The sequence below is a fragment of the Salmo salar genome, chromosome 15 (genome assembly GCF_965601325.2).
Source record: "Salmo salar chromosome 15, fSalSal1, whole genome shotgun sequence".
Lineage (NCBI taxonomy): Eukaryota > Metazoa > Chordata > Actinopteri > Salmoniformes > Salmonidae > Salmo > Salmo salar.
In genome coordinates this window covers 80,745,001-80,765,913 of record NC_138305.1, presented here as the reverse complement: position 1 = coordinate 80,765,913, position 20,913 = coordinate 80,745,001, and the positions used below count along the sequence as shown (strand labels likewise).

General features: G+C 45.5%; 1 protein-coding gene across 2 annotated transcripts in view; it reads right to left on the bottom strand.

Moving 5' to 3' along the window:
• The window catches only part of lamb2l (laminin, beta 2-like), a 57,490-nt gene that overhangs the window by 1,389 nt on the left and 35,188 nt on the right, over positions 1-20,913 (bottom strand). For both annotated transcript variants that reach the window (XM_082962081.1, XM_082962082.1), the window contains exons 15-33: positions 19,563-19,703; positions 18,839-19,000; positions 16,474-16,595; positions 13,601-13,721; positions 13,133-13,325; positions 12,312-12,455; positions 9,813-10,044; positions 9,565-9,728; positions 8,754-8,978; positions 8,332-8,546; positions 8,143-8,239; positions 6,574-6,949; positions 6,176-6,360; positions 3,747-3,994; positions 2,583-2,798; positions 2,231-2,375; positions 1,922-2,129; positions 1,573-1,714; positions 1,242-1,418 (exon numbers count right to left, since the gene is read on the bottom strand). In XM_082962081.1, the coding sequence (XP_082818207.1) occupies positions 1,242-1,418; positions 1,573-1,714; positions 1,922-2,129; positions 2,231-2,375; positions 2,583-2,798; positions 3,747-3,994; positions 6,176-6,360; positions 6,574-6,949; positions 8,143-8,239; positions 8,332-8,546; positions 8,754-8,978; positions 9,565-9,728; positions 9,813-10,044; positions 12,312-12,455; positions 13,133-13,325; positions 13,601-13,721; positions 16,474-16,595; positions 18,839-19,000; positions 19,563-19,703 (3,513 nt within the window). The remainder of the gene's footprint in view (positions 1-1,241; positions 1,419-1,572; positions 1,715-1,921; positions 2,130-2,230; positions 2,376-2,582; positions 2,799-3,746; positions 3,995-6,175; positions 6,361-6,573; positions 6,950-8,142; positions 8,240-8,331; positions 8,547-8,753; positions 8,979-9,564; positions 9,729-9,812; positions 10,045-12,311; positions 12,456-13,132; positions 13,326-13,600; positions 13,722-16,473; positions 16,596-18,838; positions 19,001-19,562; positions 19,704-20,913) is intronic.

Sequence of the window (20,913 nt, the reverse complement as noted above, 5' to 3'; positions counted from 1 at the left end):
GTATTTCAAGGCACTAGCATTTCGGCTCTTCCTAAATCGATTTAGACATGATTCTTCTGCCCCCTGAGTATGGAGAGAAATATGGAGTCTCCTATTGCTCTGGAAGAGGTGCTCTTCACTGACACTGTATATCCCTTAACCAATGTAAACTATGCTTTGGTCCTATTATTTCTCACACAATTTATTTTTGGAGCAAATTGAAAAACAATGTAACTGGGAATCAAAATGGCATGCCCATGCTACAATATTTCACAATAATGCCTTGAGATCTGGAGGGCACCCTTTTGCATCCTCCCAATGGCCCAAATGTGGAATCCGTACCCTTGCTGATATCATGGAGAGTAATGGTTGAGAACATTACAAGATTTGAAAGACACATACACATTACCAGGCAACTCCTTTTTTCAATATTTACAACGTAGGTCAGTTATGCTGGCTTATGGAGTCCCTTGGGGAACCCAACTACCGATCCCTCTAATGATGGGATTTATAAATAAATGATCTGGGCTCCCGAAAGGACTGGTCTATATAATATATAAACTACTTTTGGAAAGCTCATATTCTAAGCTAGCCATTAAAAAAGTATGGTCCGGGTACAAACAAACAAACAACAACTAACAGACACACAAACAATGACTACATCTCCTCTGCCCAGACCTGCATGCTCACCACCTCATCCCTGGTGTCTGCTTATTGTTTGTTTGGAAATTGTACCAATTGGAAATTGTACCAATTTGTTTTTCTCGGTCGCCCATGCTATTTCAATATTTCAATAGTAAATCATTCGATTTTTACATTGTGTTAACGACGGCGAATTGATTGATTTAGAAGTTTTTCGTATATATTTTTTCCAGATGAGTGATGAGAAGATAATCGTCCAGCCCATTGGGTATCTCACTACACCCTCATATGCCATGTCTTGAAATATGCAGACAGACGGATTACAAGTTTACATTGTAATACTTCTGACAGAAAACATTCCAGCTCCGCCCACAACTTCTGGACTTCATAGTATTAAACAAAAGCATGGATTATTGAGTCTTAATTAGTTTTACACTTAGGGATATCTTTGTATGTATTTCTTTGATTATTTTGGTACCTGTAACCCCCTTAAAAATAAAGACTAAATTAAATTAAAGGTTGGTCACAAAAAAGCATGGAGGACCACAACCAGGACACTCATCCAAACACACACTTATGCCGGCACGCAGGCAAGTACACAGTCACGGATGCACACACACCTGCTCCAGTCCCGATGCTGCATTAGTGGCATTTTCAGCCTGGTCCTTGGCATCTTGGGCCATCTCCCTGTTCTGATCGGTCTTAGTTTTTAGTGCCTCTACCCCCATCGACAGGTTGGCCAGTCGCATCATAGCATCCATCTGCTTGACCTCCAGATCCTGAAGATTCTCCTCCACCTGCACGGGGACACAACAAGATAGATAACAGAATGAAAAAACACACACACACATACACACACACACACACACACACACACACACACACACACACACACACACACACACACCACACACACACACGCACACACGGTGGTGTGGCTGTGGACAGTACCGTTGCGGTGGTGTTCCTGGTGCTGTTGAGGTTGTTTAGGGCCTGGTCCAGGGCTTTGGTTGCTTTCTGAATAGCCTTTTCAGATGCATCCAACGCCTGCTTAGTCGTGTTGGCTGTGTCCTTCACTCCTTCTGCTCGTGTCCTTCAAACACACACAGGACACGTGTGAGACCGAGAGCTCTGCTGTTCTATGAAAACACGCTCTGTGCATGTCCCGTGTTCCATGTTTTTTCACATAGGCTAATAACAGAGGAACTACTGGTGAACAGACAAAGATCATCATTGACGTAGGAGTCTATACGTCTAAGTCTAACAGGCCTCTCTTTGCCTCTTTCTCCCTCTGTCTTACTTGGCATCCTTAGCTCGGTTGAGCAGCTCCTTGACCTGTTGGAGTTGCTGGGAGGTGTGGTTGAAGACCCCCTCTACATCTGTCAGGTTGTTAATGTTGTCTTTAATCTGCTGGACCATGCTGTCCAGAGTGGTTCTGTTGACAGGAAGTGATATGGCCAGCACCTGCTGAGCCACCTTCTCTATGCTCTCTGGGTCCGCACCCTCCTCTGTACACAACACACAGTGGAGAAGGACCATGATCAATTTCATATCATAAGACGTGTTCCACAGAGAGAAGTTATCTGAAAGGTTACTGGCATTAACAAACCAGTCAGGAAATCTTTGATCTTCTGAATGAATTCCTTGAGTTTTTTATTGGAGTTTTCAAATAAGTCCTTCTTCTTCTGGGCTTTGTCCAGGGTGTCCATGGCTTGATTCTTCACATCCTGGGTCAGCATAGCAATGTCCTGGAGCTGGAAGCATAAAACTGGGGATTACTGTACATGCAACACATATACAAAACATGCTAGGATTACACTCACAAGAGTGCTGACGAACACATAATACATCCCCTTTTAGAGAAGTTAAACGGCAGATTTTGCACAGCGATTCAGCTTATACTGAGATGCAGTACATGCATGCAGAGGTATAGTGCATGTGAGATATTTAGGCAGACAGACCTTCTTAGCCATACCCTGGAGATCCTCACTGGCAGCAGTCAGGTTGTCTGTGACATCATTGGCATGTTTCAGTCCCTTTAGGGAGGCGCTAACAGTCCCGTCACACCCGTCCCCTCCACACACCCGCCGACCGTCATTGTCATGACAACCAGCACCCCCACATGGGCTATCGTGACATGTGCCATTGGAGCTGGCATTGGAATGGCCACCACATACCTGGAAGAAAAACAACACCACCGGTGGGGTTAGAGTCAGACACAGAGAGCTACAGGGTACAGAGAGCTACAGGGTACAGAGAGCTACAGGGTACATATCTAGGGCAGGGATAGTGTAACAGTTGTCACTAGTGAAATCATGACAGGTCTGACAGTTAGCTCTATGTGACAGGGATGACCGTCCTGCTAAGAAAGGCGACTAGCTTCCATTTAGGATACAGACTTCATCTTCAAATAATATTTTTGCAGGAATCTCCTTGCGAATGATTTTGCCGAAGATTGTATCTCCGCCGGCCTACATTGTCCCCTACAGGCCCCTACACTCTTAGAAAAAAAGGTTATTTGTTTGTCCCTATAGGATAACAAGATGTGGTTTCAGGTAGAAAGAACCCTTTGGTGGTGAAAAAGGTTATACTTAGAACCTTTTGGTGTTGAAAGAGTTCCACGTAGAACTTTGTATTAGTGAAAGAGTTGAACGTAGAACTTTGTATTAGTGAAAGAGTTCAACGTAGAACTTTGTATTAGTGAAAGAGTTCCATGTAGAACTTTGTATTAGTGAAAGAGTTCAACGTAGAACTTTGTATTAGTGAAAGAGTTCAACGTAGAACTTTGTATTAGTGAAAGAGTTCAACGTAGAACTTTGTATTAGTGAAAGAGTTGAACGTAGAACTTTGTATTAGTGAAAGTGTTCCACGTAGAACTTTGTATTAGTGAAAGTGTTCCACGTAGAACTTTGTATTAGTGAAAGTGTTCCACGTAGAACTTTGTATTAGTGAAAGTGTTCCACGTAGAACTTTGTATTAGTGAAAGTGTTCCACGTAGAACTTTGTATTAGTGATATTGTTCCACTTTGAACCAAAACATTTTTATTTTCAAAGGGTTCCCCTTTCAGGGACAATCTTTGAACCCTTTATGGCTCTAGGTAGCACCTTCTTTTCTAAGAGTGTACCTTGTGGCTCAGGTGGTGGACTTTCTTGTCTACGTCCTGGGCTTTGTTCTGCAGCTCTGACAGTGATTTTTTCTGGGCCGCCACCGTGCGCAGGAACTTATCCCGCCTCTTGTTCAGAAGGTCCTCGGTGTGTGCGCGTGTGGCTTTAGACTCCTCCACGGGGCTGAAAGGACCGGACACTGAGGCACTGCACTTCTGTTGAGCCTTCTGGGACTCACTGTAGTACTTCTTCACATTGTCAAACTGATCTGGGACGGGACAAGAACAAGGCCAAAGACATGAATGAAAGAGACTAACTGAAGAGTAAATAAATGTGTATGTGTGCACTACATCTTAATGTGTGTGTTTAATTATACTAGAAGTCCCCATAAGAATAGTATACAAACAAAAAATGGACCAATAGGGGGCATTTCATTAGTCCCCACGATAGGGCTGGGCGATATGGCCAAAATCTCTTATCCCAATATAGGTCATTTCATATCCCGATAATATAACATATCATGATATAGCACATTTTCTGTAAATTCAATGAATAAATAGTTTATATATAATGACCACATGTAAAGGCCTATTTCTTATTACATGTTGAATTATACTCAACAAATAAAAGGTACTTACTCATATTTGATTATTTCTCCTTTTATTTAGAACCTTTGTGCACATTTTCAATTAAGCATGTAACAAAATATATAATATTAATGTATAAATCTAAAAAGGTAAATAGAAAACACCTCAACTATAGTTGCAAACAAAATAAATATAGGTCTAAAATATATATATATATTTTGGGGGGCTTGCCTGTTTTACATGTTATTTTGGCATTAATATGTGTCACATATCAATTTGCATTTGGTACCTTGGGTCGAGTGTTCGCACCAACTCACGAAACCCCCGTTTCTCCACCGTGTAAATTGGGGCCATGTTTTTGCAGATGTAAGTTGTAACGGCAGCTGTTATCTCCTTCCATCTTGGTGATTCTTTACCATATGGTGTACCGCGGGCAAAAGCTTCTTGCAACGTCTGAGTCGGGGGTTTGTTTTGAGCACTCGACTGTACTTTTTTGGGTCTCATCCGTATTGTTTCACATGATTCTTGCGTAGGTGGTAAAAGAGGTTAGTGGTGTTTGAGCCTGTTGTCGGGACCGGCCTGCGGCATATTTTGCAGAGGACTGTTTTCTGGTCCGTGTCAGACTTTTCATACCCAAACCACGTCCATGCGACCGAAGTAGCCCCTCTTTTACATACGAGCTCTGTGTCAAGTTCACTCTCCTGTGCTTGGCTCACTCCACACAGATTTATGGTGACCAATAAAGTAAAGGAGATCTCCTTTAAGATAATCCATAGATGCTATCCGTGTAATAGCTTGATTTCTAAATATATATTTGACGTTACCAGTGAATGCAGTTTTTGTGAACTAGAAACTGAATCTATTGAACACTTATTCTGTAATTGTTTATATAGTGAAGTGTTTTGGACTGATGTAAAACTATATCTTAGCCGCAAATTGCATACAACCATTGATATTACTAAGTTTGACATATTATTTTACTACACTGATTCCACAATTGAACGTGAGTATGTCATAAATCTCTTTATTTTATTAGGAAAATCTTTTATCCATAAATCAAAATTTATGAAGAAAAAGCCCCTTTTCTTAATTTTTTTATCTGATTTGGAACAGTACGTAGAATCTTTAAAACGTATACAAAACAATATGTCAAAAAAATGTATTCGATATATGTCTGTATTTGATTTGATATAATAGTTTTTTATTTATTTTTCTCTCATTTCTTTGGATTCCCTCTGGCTGTTATGTTATGTTATGTTTATGTTTTGCATGTTACTGTTATTTACAGCAAGTTAAATAAAGATTTGTGCAAACTTAAAAAAAAATACTAAAAATAAATAAATAAAAATAAAAAAAAGTTCACTCTCCTCCATGTTCGTTTGCGTTGCAAATTTCCTTCCACACGGCATGTGTGCAAAGCGCCATCCAATCGACAAAAAATATTGCCGTAAAGAGTGTGATTTGCGACACGACGAAATAAACAATAGAGCATAATATGAAACGATAGACGTTTTTCTATCGTCACACGATACATATCGTCATATCGCCCAGCCCTACCCCACGAGATCAAATGCTATTTCTAGGGGGTTTAGGGTTAAGGTTAGAATTAGGGTTAGGAGCTAGGGTTAGTTTTAGGGTTAGGAGCTAGGTTTAGGGTTAAGGTTAGGTTTTCGGGGTAAGTGTTAGGTTTATGGTTAGGGGTTAAGGAAAATAGTATTTTGAATGGGACTGAATTGTGTGTCCCCACAATCTTAGTTGTACAAGACTGTGTGTACATGTGTGTGAGAGTGTCACGTGTATATGTGTCTATGTGTCTGTTTTGGTGACTGGGGAAGAAGAGCGGGTCTAGAGGAAGCCGTTACCTTGGAAACCAGAGCTAAGGTTGCTCTCCTGTTTTTGGCGCTGGTGCATCAGAGTGGTGTTGAGGTCTCTGAGTTCTCTCTCCATCTGGGTCAGGTTCCTCCTCAGTTCCTCGTCCTGCACCGCTGTTCCATTCAGCTCCCGGGCCACACCCATCAAACGGCCGTCAGTCAGAGCTATCTCTGCTCTGGAATGCCACATAGTCGTGTTGGACTTCTGACTTCTCATATGACTCAGTCCATAGTCAGTGGGCATTGTCATTTTCACACAGAATCCTGTTTTATGTATGTACTTTATGTTAGTATGTCATCAGTGGATTGAACTGCTCTATACTGCAAGAGGTCAAAGAGCACTTCCAGTCTAGTGCCACCTACAGTACAGTACAGTATGACGCTGTTACCTGAGGTCATCGATGGACTGGCCAATCAGCTGGTGTAGTCTGTCTGAGTCTCCGTCTTGGATGATCAGGTCCTGTACCTGGGCCAGTTTGTTCTCCAGCTCGCGGATGCGTTTGTCTCCCACCCCGGGCGTCTCTCCGCTCTCCAGGATCTTGTGGATTTCATGGCGGATGTGGTCCAGGTCCCGGCGGATCATACACACTGCGTCGTCCCACAGCTCAAAGCAGGGGTGGCACCGGACACACTTAGGGAATACCCCGGTGAACCCGCGGGCACACTCGTCACACCGCCGCCCCACCGCCCCCTCCCTACACTCACACACCCCCGTCACACGGTCACACTGGGCCATCTCCGAGCCCAGAGAGTGACAGTTACACTCTGAGGGAAGAGGGAGAGGGAGTAGAGAGATGGAGAGGGGGAGAGAGATGGAGAGGGGGAGAGAGATGGAGAGGGGGAGAGAGGGGGAGAGGGAGTAGAGAGATGGAGAGGGGGAGAGAGATGGAGAGGGGGAGAGAGATGGAGAGGGGGAGAGAGGGGGAGAGGGAGTAGAGAGATGGAGAGGGGGAGAGATGGAGAGGGGGAGAGAGATGGAGGGGGAGAGAGATGGAGAGGGGGAGAGAGATGGAGAGGGGGAGAGAGGTGGAGAGGGAGTAGAGAGATGGAGAGGGGGAGAGATGGAGAGGGGGAGAGAGATGGAGAGGGGGAGAGAGGGGGAGAGGGAGTAGAGAGATGGAGAGGGGGAGAGATGGAGAGGGGGAGAGAGATGGAGAGGGGGAGAGAGGGGGAGAGGGAGTAGAGAGATGGAGAGGGGGAGAGATGGAGAGGGGGAGAGAGATGGAGAGGGGGAGAGAGATGGAGAGGGGGAGAGAGATGGAGAGGGGGAGAGAGGTGGAGAGGGAGTAGAGAGATGGAGAGGGGGAGAGATGGAGAGGTGGAGAGAGATGGAGGGGGGAGAGAGATGGAGAGGGGGAGAGAGATGGAGAGGGGGAGAGAGATGGAGAGGGGAGAGAGGGGGAGAGGGAGTAGAGAGATGGAGAGGGGGAGAGATGGAGAGGGGGAGAGATGGAGAGGGGGAGAGAGATGGAGAGGGGGAGAGAGATGGAGAGGGGGAGAGAGATGGAGAGGGGGAGAGAGGGGGAGAGAGATGGAGAGGGGGAGAGAGATGGAGAGGGGGAGAGAGGTGGAGAGGGAGTAGAGAGATGGAGAGGGGGAGAGATGGAAAGGTGGAGAGAGATGGAGAGAGATGGAGAGGGGGAGAGAGATGGAGAGGGGGAGAGAGGGGGAGAGAGATGGAGAGGGGGAGAGAGGTGGAGAGGGAGTAGAGAGATGGAGAGGGGGGAGAGATGGAGAGGTGGAGAGAGATGGAGAGGGGGAGAGAGATGGAGAGGGGGAGAGAGATGGAGAGGGGGAGAGAGATGGAGAGGGGGAGAGAGGTAGAGAGGGAGAGAGATGAAGAGGGAGAGAGAGATACACATGAAGATGTACATAGTGAATATGAAGGTGGCAGTAATGCAGAATATAGAATTAAAGACAGACTTTGAAAAGCTTATTGAACTGTGTCATGTGATCACCTTCACACTGCACACGTGGGTCTCCCCAATGGAACTGCTCACACTCAGTGCACTGCCTTCCCCCAAAGCCTTGCTGACAGTGACACTGTCCACTAAACTACAGGCAGACAGAGAGAGGGACACCACTGATAAAGTCAAGTACATGAAACAAAAGTATGTAAAACTGCCTTTGCCAACTATAGGGCCTACCATGTTGCAATGTGATCCCATAGCGTGCAGAGGATGGCAGCCACAGCGCTCACACCCCCTGTCTGTGCCATAGTTCCAGTGGTCGGGGGCACACTGGTCACAGTTGTGGCCGACCACGTTGTCCCGACATGGGCATGCCCCTGTCTGTCTGTCACAGTGGCAATGACCGTCAGGGCAGTAGGACTGCTGTGTACCTGCTGTTACACAGGTGCAACCTGCAGATGAAATAAGACACACGTCAGTCACAATACAACACTCACAGAGCAGAGAAGGTCGTACTATATACTGGAGCGAATGTTCCCTGCAGACACGTATCATCACAAATGCCAATTGTTTGTTTCCAGTGGGCATGACCAGTCCCTTACACACATAAGACAGAACTCAGTAGAGGTTCAACCATCTATTGTCATGTAGTAACTCACGCCTGCAGTCCTGGGCCAGGGCGTTGCCGAAGTAACCACGTTTACAGTCGGAGCAGGAGGCGCCGTCTGTGTTGTACAGGCAACTCAGGCATTGTCCTGTCCTGGGGTCACATGACTCTGGGTCCTGGGTGTCGATGTTGCCACTGCACTGGCACGGGCGGCACTGCCCGCCTGGGCGCTCAGTGTTGCCATAGTAACCAGGGGCACAGCGTTCACAGCGAGAGCCTGGGGTAGGGAAGGGGTTAGGTTAGAGTTGAGGGGTTAGGGTTAGGTTAGAGTTGAGGGGTTAGGTTAGAGTTGAGGGGTTAGGGTTAGGTTAGAGTTGAGGGGTTTGGGTTAGGTTAGAGTTCAGGGGTTAGGGTTAGGGTTAGGTTAGAGTTGAGGGGTTAGGGTTAGGTTAGAGTTGCGGGGTTAGGGTTAGGTTAGAGTTGAGGGGTTAGGGTTAGGTTAGAGTTGAGGGGTTAGGGTTAGGTTAGAGTTGAGGGGTTAGGGTTAGGTTAGGTTAGAGTTGAGGGGTTAGGGTTAGGTTAGAGTTGAGGGGTTAGGGTTAGGTTAGAGTTGAGGGGTTAGGGTTAGGTTAGAGTTGAGGGGTTAGGGTTAGGTTAGAGTTGAGGGGTTAGGGTTAGGTTAGGTTAGAGTTGAGGGGTTAGGGTTAGGTTAGGTTAGAGTTGAGGGGTTAGGGTTAGGTTAGAGTTGAGGGGTTAGGGTTAGGTTAGAGTTGAGGGGTTAGGGTTAGGTAAATAAGTGAAATACCGATAAACCAAGCTAGGATGCATTTTTTTGTGAGCTAAACTGTATCATTGGGACTCACCTGTATATCCCTGTTTACAGTTGCAGAGGATCTGATTGGATGAGATGTCAGTGTGACAGGAGTCCCCATTGGAGTGTCCACTTCCTGGGTTCCCAGGACAGGGACATGGTCGACAGTGATCTCCAGACCCCAGCACTGGGTTCCCAAAGAAACCCTTCACACACCTGGGCAGGGAGGGACAGAACATGTGTATTTGAGTATTGTGCATTACCCATCATCCCACTATTATCTATTGGACTATTACTGACCTTTCACAGTACTGTCCATCAGTGTAGTCTCTGCAGTTCTGGCACTCCCCTGTCTGCGGGTTGCAGTCATCAGTGTGACCGTTACACTGGCATGGCCTGCAGCTAGGGAAGCCCCACTGGCCAGGCTGGCAGTCTGAACACTGGCGCCCACTGGCCCCCTGTCTGCAGGGGCACTGCCCCGTCACCGGGTCACACTGGTGCCCCAGAGAGCCCTGGGAATGGCAGTCACAGGCTGTGAAGGGAGGGGGAGAAAAAGAGGGGAGAGGAGAGGAGAGAGAAAAAGAGGGAGAGGGAGAAAGAGAGAAGGGGAAGTAGTATTTTGGATCTTGTGTGAGGTTATCCAATGTTTGACACACACAAGATGTAGCACATGCCACATATAGTATATAATCTGAGTGTACTAAACATGCATTTTCCATGACATAGACTGAGCAGCTGAATCCAGGTGAAAGCTATGAACCCTTACGTCACTAGTTAAATCCACTTCAATCCGTGTAGATGAAGGGGAGTAGACAGGTTAAACAATGATTTTTAAGCATTGAGGCAATTGAGACATGGATTGTGTATGTGTGCCATTCAGAGGTTGAATGACAAAATATTTAAGTGCCTCTGAACAGGGTATGGTAGTAGGTGCCAGGCGCACCAGTTTGTGTCAAGAACTGCAACGCTACTGGGTTTTTAATGCTCAACAGTTTCCTGTGTGTATCAAGAATGGTCCACCACCCAAAGGACATCCAGCCAACTTGACAACTGTGGGAAGCATTAGAGTCAACATGGGCCAGCTTCCCTGTGGAACGCTTTTGACACCTTGTAGAGGCCATGCCCTGAAAAGGGGATTCAACTCATAATGTTTTGTACACTCAGTATATATATATATACAGTGCCTTCGGGAAAGTATTCAGACCCCTTGACTTTTTACACATTTTGTTACATTACAGCCTTATTCTAAAATGGATTAAATCTCAATCTACACACAATACCCCATAATGACAAAGTAAAAACAGGTTTTCAGAAATGTTTGCAAATGTATTAAAAATAAAAACAGAAATACCTTATTTACATAAGTATTCAGACCCTTTGCTATGATACTCGAAATTGAGCTCAGGTGCATCCTGTTTCCATTGATCATCCTTGAGGTGTTTCTACAACTTGATTGGAGTCCACCTGTGGTAAATTCAATTGATTGGACATGATTTGAAAGGCACACACCTGTCTATATAAGGTCCCACAGTTGACAGTACATGTTAGAGCAAAAACCAAGCCATGAGGTCGAAGGAATTGTCCGTAGAGCTCAGAGACAGGATGTGTCGAGGCACAGATCTGGGGAAGAGTTCCAAAAAGCATTGAAGATCCCCAAGAACACAGTGGCCTCCATCATTCTTAAATGGAAGAACTTTGGAACCACCAAGAATCTTCCTGGAGCTGGCCACCTGGCCAAACTGAGCAATCGGGGGAGAAGGGCCTTGGTCAGGGAGGTGGTCACTCTGACAGAGTTCTAGAGTTCCTCTGTGGAGATGGGAGAACCTTCCAGAAGGACAACCATTTCTGCAGCCCTCCACCAATCAGGCCTTTGTGGTAGAGTGGCCAGACGGAAGCCGCTACTCAGTAAAAGGCAGTTTTCCAAAAGGCACCTAAAGACTCTCAGACCATGAGAAGCAAGATTCTCTGGTCTGATGAAACCATGATTGAACTATTTGGCCTGAATGCCAAGCGTCACGTCTGGAGGAAACCTGGCACCATCCCTACGATGAAACATGGTGGTGGCAGCATCATGCTGTGGGGATGTTTTTCAGCGGCAGGGACTGGGTGACTAGTCGGGATTGAGGGAAAGATGAACGGAGCAAAGTACAGAGAGATCCTTGATGAAAACCTGCTCCAGAGCGCTCAGGACCTTAGACTGGAGCGAAGGTTCACCTTCCAGCAGGACAACGACCATAAGCACACAGCCAAGACAATGCAGGAGTGGCTTTGGGACAAGTCTCTGAATGTCCCTGAGTGGCCCAGCCAGAGCCCAGACTTGAACCCTATCGAACATGTCTGGAGAGAGCTGAAAATAGCAACGCTCCCCATCTAACCTGACAGAGCTTAAGAGGACCTGCAGAAACTCCCCAAATACAGGTGTGCCAAGCATGTAACGTCATACCCAAGAAGACTCAATGCTGTAATCGCTGCCAAAGGTACTTCAACAAAGTACTGAGTAAAGGGTCTGAATACTTATGTAAATATGATATTTACGGGGTTTTTTTTCTTCAATAAATTAGCAAATATTTCGAAAAACCTCTTTTTGCTTTGTCATTATGGGGTATTGTGTGTAGATTGATGAGGGGAAAAAACGATTTAATCAATTTTAGAACAAGGCTGTAAAGTAACAAAATGTGGAAAAAGTAAAATGGTCTGAATACTTTCCGAAGGCACTGTACATATATATATATATATATATATATATATATATTAAACAAAGATATGATTAATGACTGAAAGATGCCAGTGCTCACTCACCAGTACAGCCATATGGTCCAAAGCCGTAAGTGCCAGGTGCACACTGGTCACACCGTTGTCCAATCACGTTGGGTTTACAGCGACACTGACCTCCGACCCTGTCACACTCAGCACTGAGAGACCCCTGCGGGTCGCACTGACATTCTGTAGGGAACATGAGAGGAGAAGAAAAGTGTTTAGTCAAACAAGCCATGGGTGATGGCATACGGAGACCATATCAAATTGTGTTACTACAGAGTTCCATTCAGTGTTGCCAATTTAGCGACTTGGTCGCTATATTAAGTGAATTTTCAGGCCACTCCAGCGACTTTTATTGGAAAAAGAGGCTAGTGACAAATGCACTACTTTTCAGGCTTCTTTTGAGGAGTTTTGCCACTGAGAATTTCTATGGTTTTGATAGCATTTAGTGACTTTGACTGGGAGAAGTCACAGCAACGGTGCACACACAGGCAGAGAAGCTCAAGCTCAAGGGGAGGGGGTGCGTGGCAGGAGAGGCGGGGGGGGGGGGGGGACCGCAGCAAATTGATGCTATGACGTTGTCGCAAAACGCAATCTAGCGACTTCTAGCGACAAATCAAGGAGCCAGCGATTCTTACTGAAAAATTGTTGGCAACACTGGTTCCATTGTGTTACTGATCATAGTGCAGCTTGTAATAGTAGATTGGTAAGTAAAGTGATTCAATAGTTGGACCGGAGAAGTATTTGATACCCAGTATTCAATAAGAAGGCATTAATGGAGGCATTGCCTAATGTTCCCTTTCCTTTGATATTTGACCCCTGACCCCCCGGTTCAGTGTGTGGTTGTGCGAGGGTCCACTCACGCAGGGCTCCATCATGCAGGATGGCAGAGATGCTGCAGATGAGCTTGGTGCACATCTCTGCCAGCATGGGCATGGGCATGGCCATGAAGGAGTCCAGACACATGTAGCGCACCATCTCATCACGGCGCTCCTCCGCCGCGGGGTCGTTACCCTGGAAACCAGGCAGCTCCGTGTACTTGGGGATCAGCACCAGCTGGGGGGAGGAATGGAGGGATGAAAAGTAGTAAAGAAGGTGAGAGAGAGGTGAAAGGAGGTGAAATGTAAAGTGAATTTGGTACCTATTGCAGTCTTACTCTTAATGTAAGTGCACTTTTGTATTCAGACCACTAGGTTGCGGTATCTGGTCAACAGTTATTATCACACCACTGCTGATTGTTCCCTCACACACATAAAAAGGTCATTTTGCTTCTTGTTTTACACGAGCTCCATCTAATGCGGGGCTGTCACACCAGAGTCTGACTGACTCACCGAATCAACAAGGATGAAAGCAGTCAGGTGTCTCTGGGACACTCCGTGACGCTGGAATCTGATGGCCACGACATAACGGTTACTGGGCTCAAAGCAGAAAGGCCTGGGCATCTGGACATACCTGTTGGGTCACACAAAGAGATTCTCTTAGCAGACAATCTGATATGACATTGTTCTTGTGTGAGTTGGGACACAGCCGTATGGCCCTTTTAAAGATGAAAAATAAAAGTGAAAGAAATCAAAGCTAGCCTTGTCACCAGATGACGCACAGACTTTGGCAGCAGCTAATGGGGATCCATAATAAATACAAATACAAAATAAAAAAACACATTCACACCCACAGACACTATACAATCACACATACTCACCCACAGACACTATACAATCACACATACTCACCCCCAGACACTATACAATCACGCATACTCACCCACAGACACTATACAATCACACATACTCACCCACAGACACTATACAATCACACATACTCACCCACAGACACTATACAATCACGCATACTCACCCACAGACACTATACAATCACACATACTCACCCACAGACACTATACAATCACACATACTCACCCACAGACACTATACAATCACACATACTCACCCCCAGACACTATACAAACACACATACTCACCCACAGACACTATACAATCACACATACTCACCCCCAGACACTATACAAACACACATACTCACCCACAGACACTATACAATCACACATACTCACCCACAGACACTATACAATCACACATACTCACCCCCAGACACTATACAATCACACATACTCACCCACAGACACTATACAATCACACATACTCACCCACAGACACTATACAATCACACATACTCACCCCCAGACACTATACAAACACACATACTCACCCACAGACACTATACAATCACACATACTCACCCACAGACACTATACAATCACACATACTCACCCACAGACACTATACAAACGCACATACTCACCCCCAGACACTATACAAACGCACATACTCACCCCCAGACACTATACAATCACACATACTCACCCACAGACACTATACAAACACACATACTCACCCACAGACACTATACAATCACACATACTCACCCACAGACACTATACAAACACACATACTCACCCACAGACACTATACAAACGCACATACTCACCCCCAGACACTATACAAACACACATACTCACCCACAGACACTATACAATCACACATACTCACCCACAGACACTATACAATCACACATACTCACCCACAGACACTATACAAACACACATACTCACCCACAGACACTATACAAACACACATACAGTAGGGACAGTGACAGGATGAAACAGGGAGGTCTGGGACCCCTTGATTGAAAGAGACAGATAAACAGTCTCTGTCAGAGGGCCTTTCTCCTCCTGCTCTTCAACACTGGTAAACAGACAAAAGAAGGAGAACCTATCCATTGTGTGTTTTTAGAGGTGCTGCATTCCACAAAAACGAATTGCACACAAATAATTGAGAACAGGTGTTTGAGTTCATAAAGAGGAGGAGTTTATACCCCACCACCTCTTTAATCGCTCCACTCTCCACAAAGACTGTGTGATCCAGTCTACCCGCCACTGTATGCCTAGTGCCCTCCTTGTTTGCCCTCTCTGCCCTGGCATCCTGTCTGACTTCTGACTCGCTGTCTGTGTTTTGGGTCGCTTTGCTAATTGGTTCTGCCCGAGGCACCAATCATAGAGCAGAACAGCAGGGGGAGCCACGGTCCAGTGAGCCAGTAAGATCCGGGCTAGGGAAGCCGGAACTCTTCGTTACACTAAAGTTCATTCTAAGGGAAGTTTCTCAACATGTATAGGTTGGTTAACCAGAGATTAGCCGGGGTACAGACCATACTAGGCAGGTAAAAACAGAGAGGTAGACTGTCAGAGAGTCTTTATTAGATGGGGTGGAGAAGGAGAGGAAGAGTTGGACTGGCCAGTCTCCATGGTGATGGTTGACAGGGTGTGAGAGAATGAGTGTGGACAAAGAGCATGCTGCAGGACAGGCGCGTCCATATACAGAGGAATGTGGTGGCAGGACTATTTTCCAAAGCAAAGTTCAGAGGAACTAAATCTTTATTGCTGATAGCAAACAGTGTACTGTATATTGCCTGTAATCAAGTACATGTTCTCCTATTCACTGCAAGGCCCCCCTCCCGGGTGAATAGTCATTGTGAACAGCCATACACACAGGGAACATTTTCTCAAACAAATCATTCATGCGTTATCTTCTGGCAAGCTTTTATCTTAACCATCTGCAATCTCAAGGATGCGCTCAGCTAAATAAATGTAAAACGAACTCAGTGAACCGACAGCAACTTACTCTCACCTAGACTGGGCGTTTTTACGGTTACCCAATCTCAATACACTATCAATTTACTTTAACAGAAGTATGTGCTCTCACACCCATGTGCTTGGCCAGAACCAAGTTCCAGGAGACAGTATATTGGCTCCTCTGTATCCTAACAGTGAAATATCCAAAATACCCCTTCAGGAATGTTGCGAAATCCTTAGTTACCAGATGATCAGCTGGATTGTAAACATTGCTAGAGGTTTAGATAATATAATAGGAGTCACTGTTAGATTTATACCTGGGTAATAAGCAAAAGACCACACACACACACACTGACATACAGGCTGGCACACGTTAATGACACATATATGGGAAACATACACAACAATTAAAACCTGTACTAAAACCCTCTCTCTCTCTCTCTCTCTCTCTCTCTCTCACCCTAAAACTCTCTCTCTCATGCACATGCACGCACGCACACACGCACGCACGCACGCACGCACACACGCGTACACACATGCTGTTGGTATCAGTAGTACCTCCTGTTGTGCGGCAGGGTGACAGTGTAGAGCTGTTCAGTGGGAAGCAGGTTGCCACAGCGGGGGCTGGTGGGCAGCAGCAGGGAGGTAACACTCACTATGGCCTCCCAGTCCTCAGTAGACTACACACACACATAACAGACAGTGTTTTAAAGGTAGGAAGCAGCATTTCGTTTACTCTGTTCCATTGTCACCCTGTTGCATTGTTCCTGCACTGACACTCGCCCCTGTCTTCTTACCTGCACCGGCTTTGCTGATGTCTGCTTTATTGAGGAACGGTTTGACTTACTATGACTGTGATGTGTGGTTGTTCCACCTAGCTATCTTAAGATGGACGCACTAAGTTGCTCTGGGGAAGAGCGTCTGCTAAATGACTAAAATGTAAATGTCAAACATGATCACAATTATCATTTCCAACTACCCCCTGTGGAGTAATAAAATGAGGGAGACGACGTTCAGATCATTTATTTCAGATAGTGTAATCTTGTCATACTGTAATACTGTACATTGGGTTTGAATTAAGGTGCCATTCTGAAAGTATACAGACCCCTTTACTTTTTCCACATTTTGTTACGTTACAGCCTTATTCTAAAATTGATGAAAGAAAAATAATTCCCATCAATCTACACACAATACCCCATAACATTTTTGCAAATTTATATTAAAAACGGAAATATCACATTTATATAAGTATTGACCTTTTACTCAGTACTTTGTTGAAGCACCTTTGACAGCAATTACAGCCTTGAGTCTTCTTGGGTATAACACTACAAGCTTGGCACATCTGTATTTGGGGAGTTTCTCCCATTGTTCTCTGCAGATACTCCCAAGCTCTGTCAGGTTGGATGGGGAGCGTCGCTGCACAGCTATTTTCAGGTTTCTCCAGAGATGTTCGATCGGGTTCAAGTCCGGGCTCTGGCTGGGCCACTCAAGGACATTCTGAGACTAGTCCCGAAGCCACTCCTGTGTTATCTTGGCTGTGTGCTTAGGGTCGTTGTCCTGTTGGAAGGTGAAGGTCCTGAGCGCTCTGGAGCATGTTTTCATCGAGGATCTCTCTGTACTTTGCTTGTTCATCTTTCCCTCAATCTAGTCCCTGCCGCTGAAAACATCCCCACAGCATGATGCTGCCACCACCATGCTTCACCGTAAAGATGGTGCCGTGTTTCCTCCAGACATGACGCTTGGCATTCAGGCCAAAGAGCTCAATCATGGTTTCATCAGACCAGAGAATCTTGTTTCCCATGGTCTGAGAGTCCTTTAGGTGCCTTTTGGCAAACTCCAAGTGGACTGTCATGTGTCTTTTACTGAGGAGTGGCTTAGGTCTGGCCACTCTACCATAAAGGCCTGATTGGTGAAGTGCTGCAGCGATGGTTGTCCTTCTGGAAGGTTCTCCCATCTCCACAGAGGAACTCTAGAGCTCTGTCAGCGTGACCATTGGGTTCTTGGTTACATCCCGGACCAAGTCCCTTCTCCCCCCGATTGCTCAGTTTGGCCGGGTGGCCAGCTCTAAACTTCTTCCATTATTCTTCCAAGAATAATGGAGGCCACTGTGTTCTTGGGGACCTTCAATGCTGCAGAAATGTTTTGGTACCCTTCCCCAGATCTGTGCCTCGACACAATCCTGTCTCTGAGCTCTACGGACAATTCCTTCCACCTCATGGCTTGGTTTTTGCTCTGACATGCACTGTCAACTGTGGGACCTTATCTAGACAGGTGTGTGCCTTTCCAAATCATGTCCAATCAATTGAATTTACCACAGGTGGACTCCAATCAAGTTCTAGAAACATCTCAAGGATGATCAATGGAAACAGGATGCACCTGAGCTCAATTTCGAGTCTCATAGCAAAGGGTCTGAATACTTATGTAAATAAGGTATTTCAGTTTTTTACATTTACATTTTTTTTTACATTTTAGACATTTAGCAGACGCTCTTATCCAGAGCGACTTACAAATTGGTGCATTCACCTATAATATCCAGTGGAACAACCACTTTACAATAGTGCATCTAAATCTTTTAAGGGGGGGGGTTAGAAGGATTACTTTATCCTATCCCAGGTATTCCTTGAAGAGGTGGGGTTTCAGGTGTCTCCGGAAGGTGGTGATTGACTCCGCTGTCCTGGCGTCGTGAGGGAGCTTGTTTTATTTGTAATACATTTGCAAGCATTTCTAAAAACCTTTTTTCGCTTTTTCAATATGGGGTACTGTGTGTAGATTGATGAGGGAAACAATTAATTTAATCAATTTCAAAATAAGGCTGTAATGTAACAAAATGTGAAACAATTCAAGGGGTCTGAATACTTTGCGAATACACTGTATATGGTTCATTGTGGGGAAGACATGGAGGAACTCTGAGAGTGAAGTGTACCTCTGGCTCATAGCGGATCATGATGTCATACTCCATGGCATAGGGGATGTTGTCTATTGTGAAGACCAGTCCAGCGCCATCCTTGACCCGGGCAAAACCAGGTCCAGTCCAGGTGACCATGTGACCCTGAGATCTCTCCCTGTGAACACTCCTTACATCAGGCTGGAACACACACATAGAAGATGACCCGTGAACAAAGCCGATTAACTGGACCCTCACAGTCAACAGGTGTACATTCCTGCCTGCATACTGAACTATGCCAACAAGAGGAGTCAAATGAACAGCATCTAAAACAGCCCTGTTTAGTCATCCTTGACAGGTAATCTAGTCTGTGGTGGAGGAGAGAGACTATCCAGGGAGCAGGTTAAACAAACACATACCTGTATGGATTGTATGGCTGGACTCAGATTCCTGCTGCCAAGCCCTGGTTGCCTGCGCCCACTGCCCACCCCATAACCACCTGACTGGTCTATGGAATATGTCTGTGTGGAGACATTCTCCACTATGTCTACCATGTGCGGGCCACTTTCACTGAGATATATCAGCAGACCTCTTTAAGTGCATGAAAAACCTAAACATCCCAATCGCTCTGTATGTGATAATGTAATCATTCAACCGATATGAAATCGCTTTGCCGTGGTTCAAGGCAAAGGGAAATCAGAGGTTAACATAGAGGTCAGTAGTAGTAGTTATGTATATGAAGAGAACAGACAGTGAGCGTTACCGTTTGCTGCAGCTGGCGGATGCGTCTCAGTGCTGCCCTCTGCTGCTGGGTGGTGGCGATGCGTCTGTGGCGTCTGTGTCTCCTCAGCTGGTTGTTGAGGTGCTCCACACAGTCAACCTCAGCCTGGGGCCTGGCCTTGCCCTGGGAAGAGGAGAAGGTGGAGGAGAGGATTAGTTCAACTGATTTACTGACTTCCGAATTTATAGACTTAGTGTACCTGCCTTGCTAGGAGCAGAATTGCTGTATCATGACTAGGCTGAAACGAGTGACCATGAGGATATTAAATGGAAACTTTTACATTCATTCAAACAGAGAGAGAAAGAAAGAAAGAAAGAAAGAAAGAAAGAAAGAAAGAAAGAAAGAAAGAAAGAAAGAAAGAAAGAAAGAAAGAAAGAAAGAAAGAAAGAAAGAAAGAAAGAAAGAAAGAAAGAAAGAAAGAAAGAAAGAAAGAAAGAAAGAAAGAGCATGTGAGGGAGTGGTGCTGTTAGAGATATTTCTAAATCGTGTGTGTGGGAGAGAGAGAAAGAGGCAGAAAGCTGTGGCTTTGTGTGTGTGTATGTGTGTGGCAGGCAGCACTAACTCTCTGTGACAGGCTGGCATCTCCTCTACCGTCTGATCTTTTTCCGGGTCACTTCAGCTTTGGGCCAGTGTCATAGCTCTGAGTGTCTGTCTATGAGCTACTGCGCTCCGCTCTGTCTGCAGGCCCACTGCACACTACTACTGTAGCTAACAGACAAAACATACGCCAGCCAACACTCGCTTATCTGACCTCTGATATACACAACATGCTGCCACCCTCATCTAATGCAAGGTAGCCCTCAAAAGAGTGCAGTTTGAATGACACTACGAAACCTGAGAAAACCTGATCAATCAATCAAATGTAATTTATAATGGCTAGGAAAAACCGCCTCAAAGGCAGGAATCTAGGAAGAAACCTAGAGAGGAACCAGGCTTAGAGCTGATGCTAAGCATGAACTGATGCCATGTCAATAAAAAGAGAAAGAGACGCCAGGAAATGAGAAAGTATAATCAGTATCATGTTAGCGAGAAAGAGAGGGGATGTGATAATAAAGCAAGTTTCCAAAAGTGACAGCTACTGCATGACCCACAATCCCCTGGTCCTGTACTCTATTGTACTCTACAAACAGATTCTTACGTACTATATCTCATACTTTCACATTCCTTATTTAATTTTAGCTTTTGTCTGGGATGTTGAGGCTTGTCCTGGGGGAAGTGAGGAGACAGGAGGTATGATATGAGATAACATAACAGAGGCCTGCTGCCTGCAGGCGTTGTCTGTCTGTCTGTCTGATGTGTTCTGTTCTGTTCCAGCAACTGTCTGGGTGAGTAG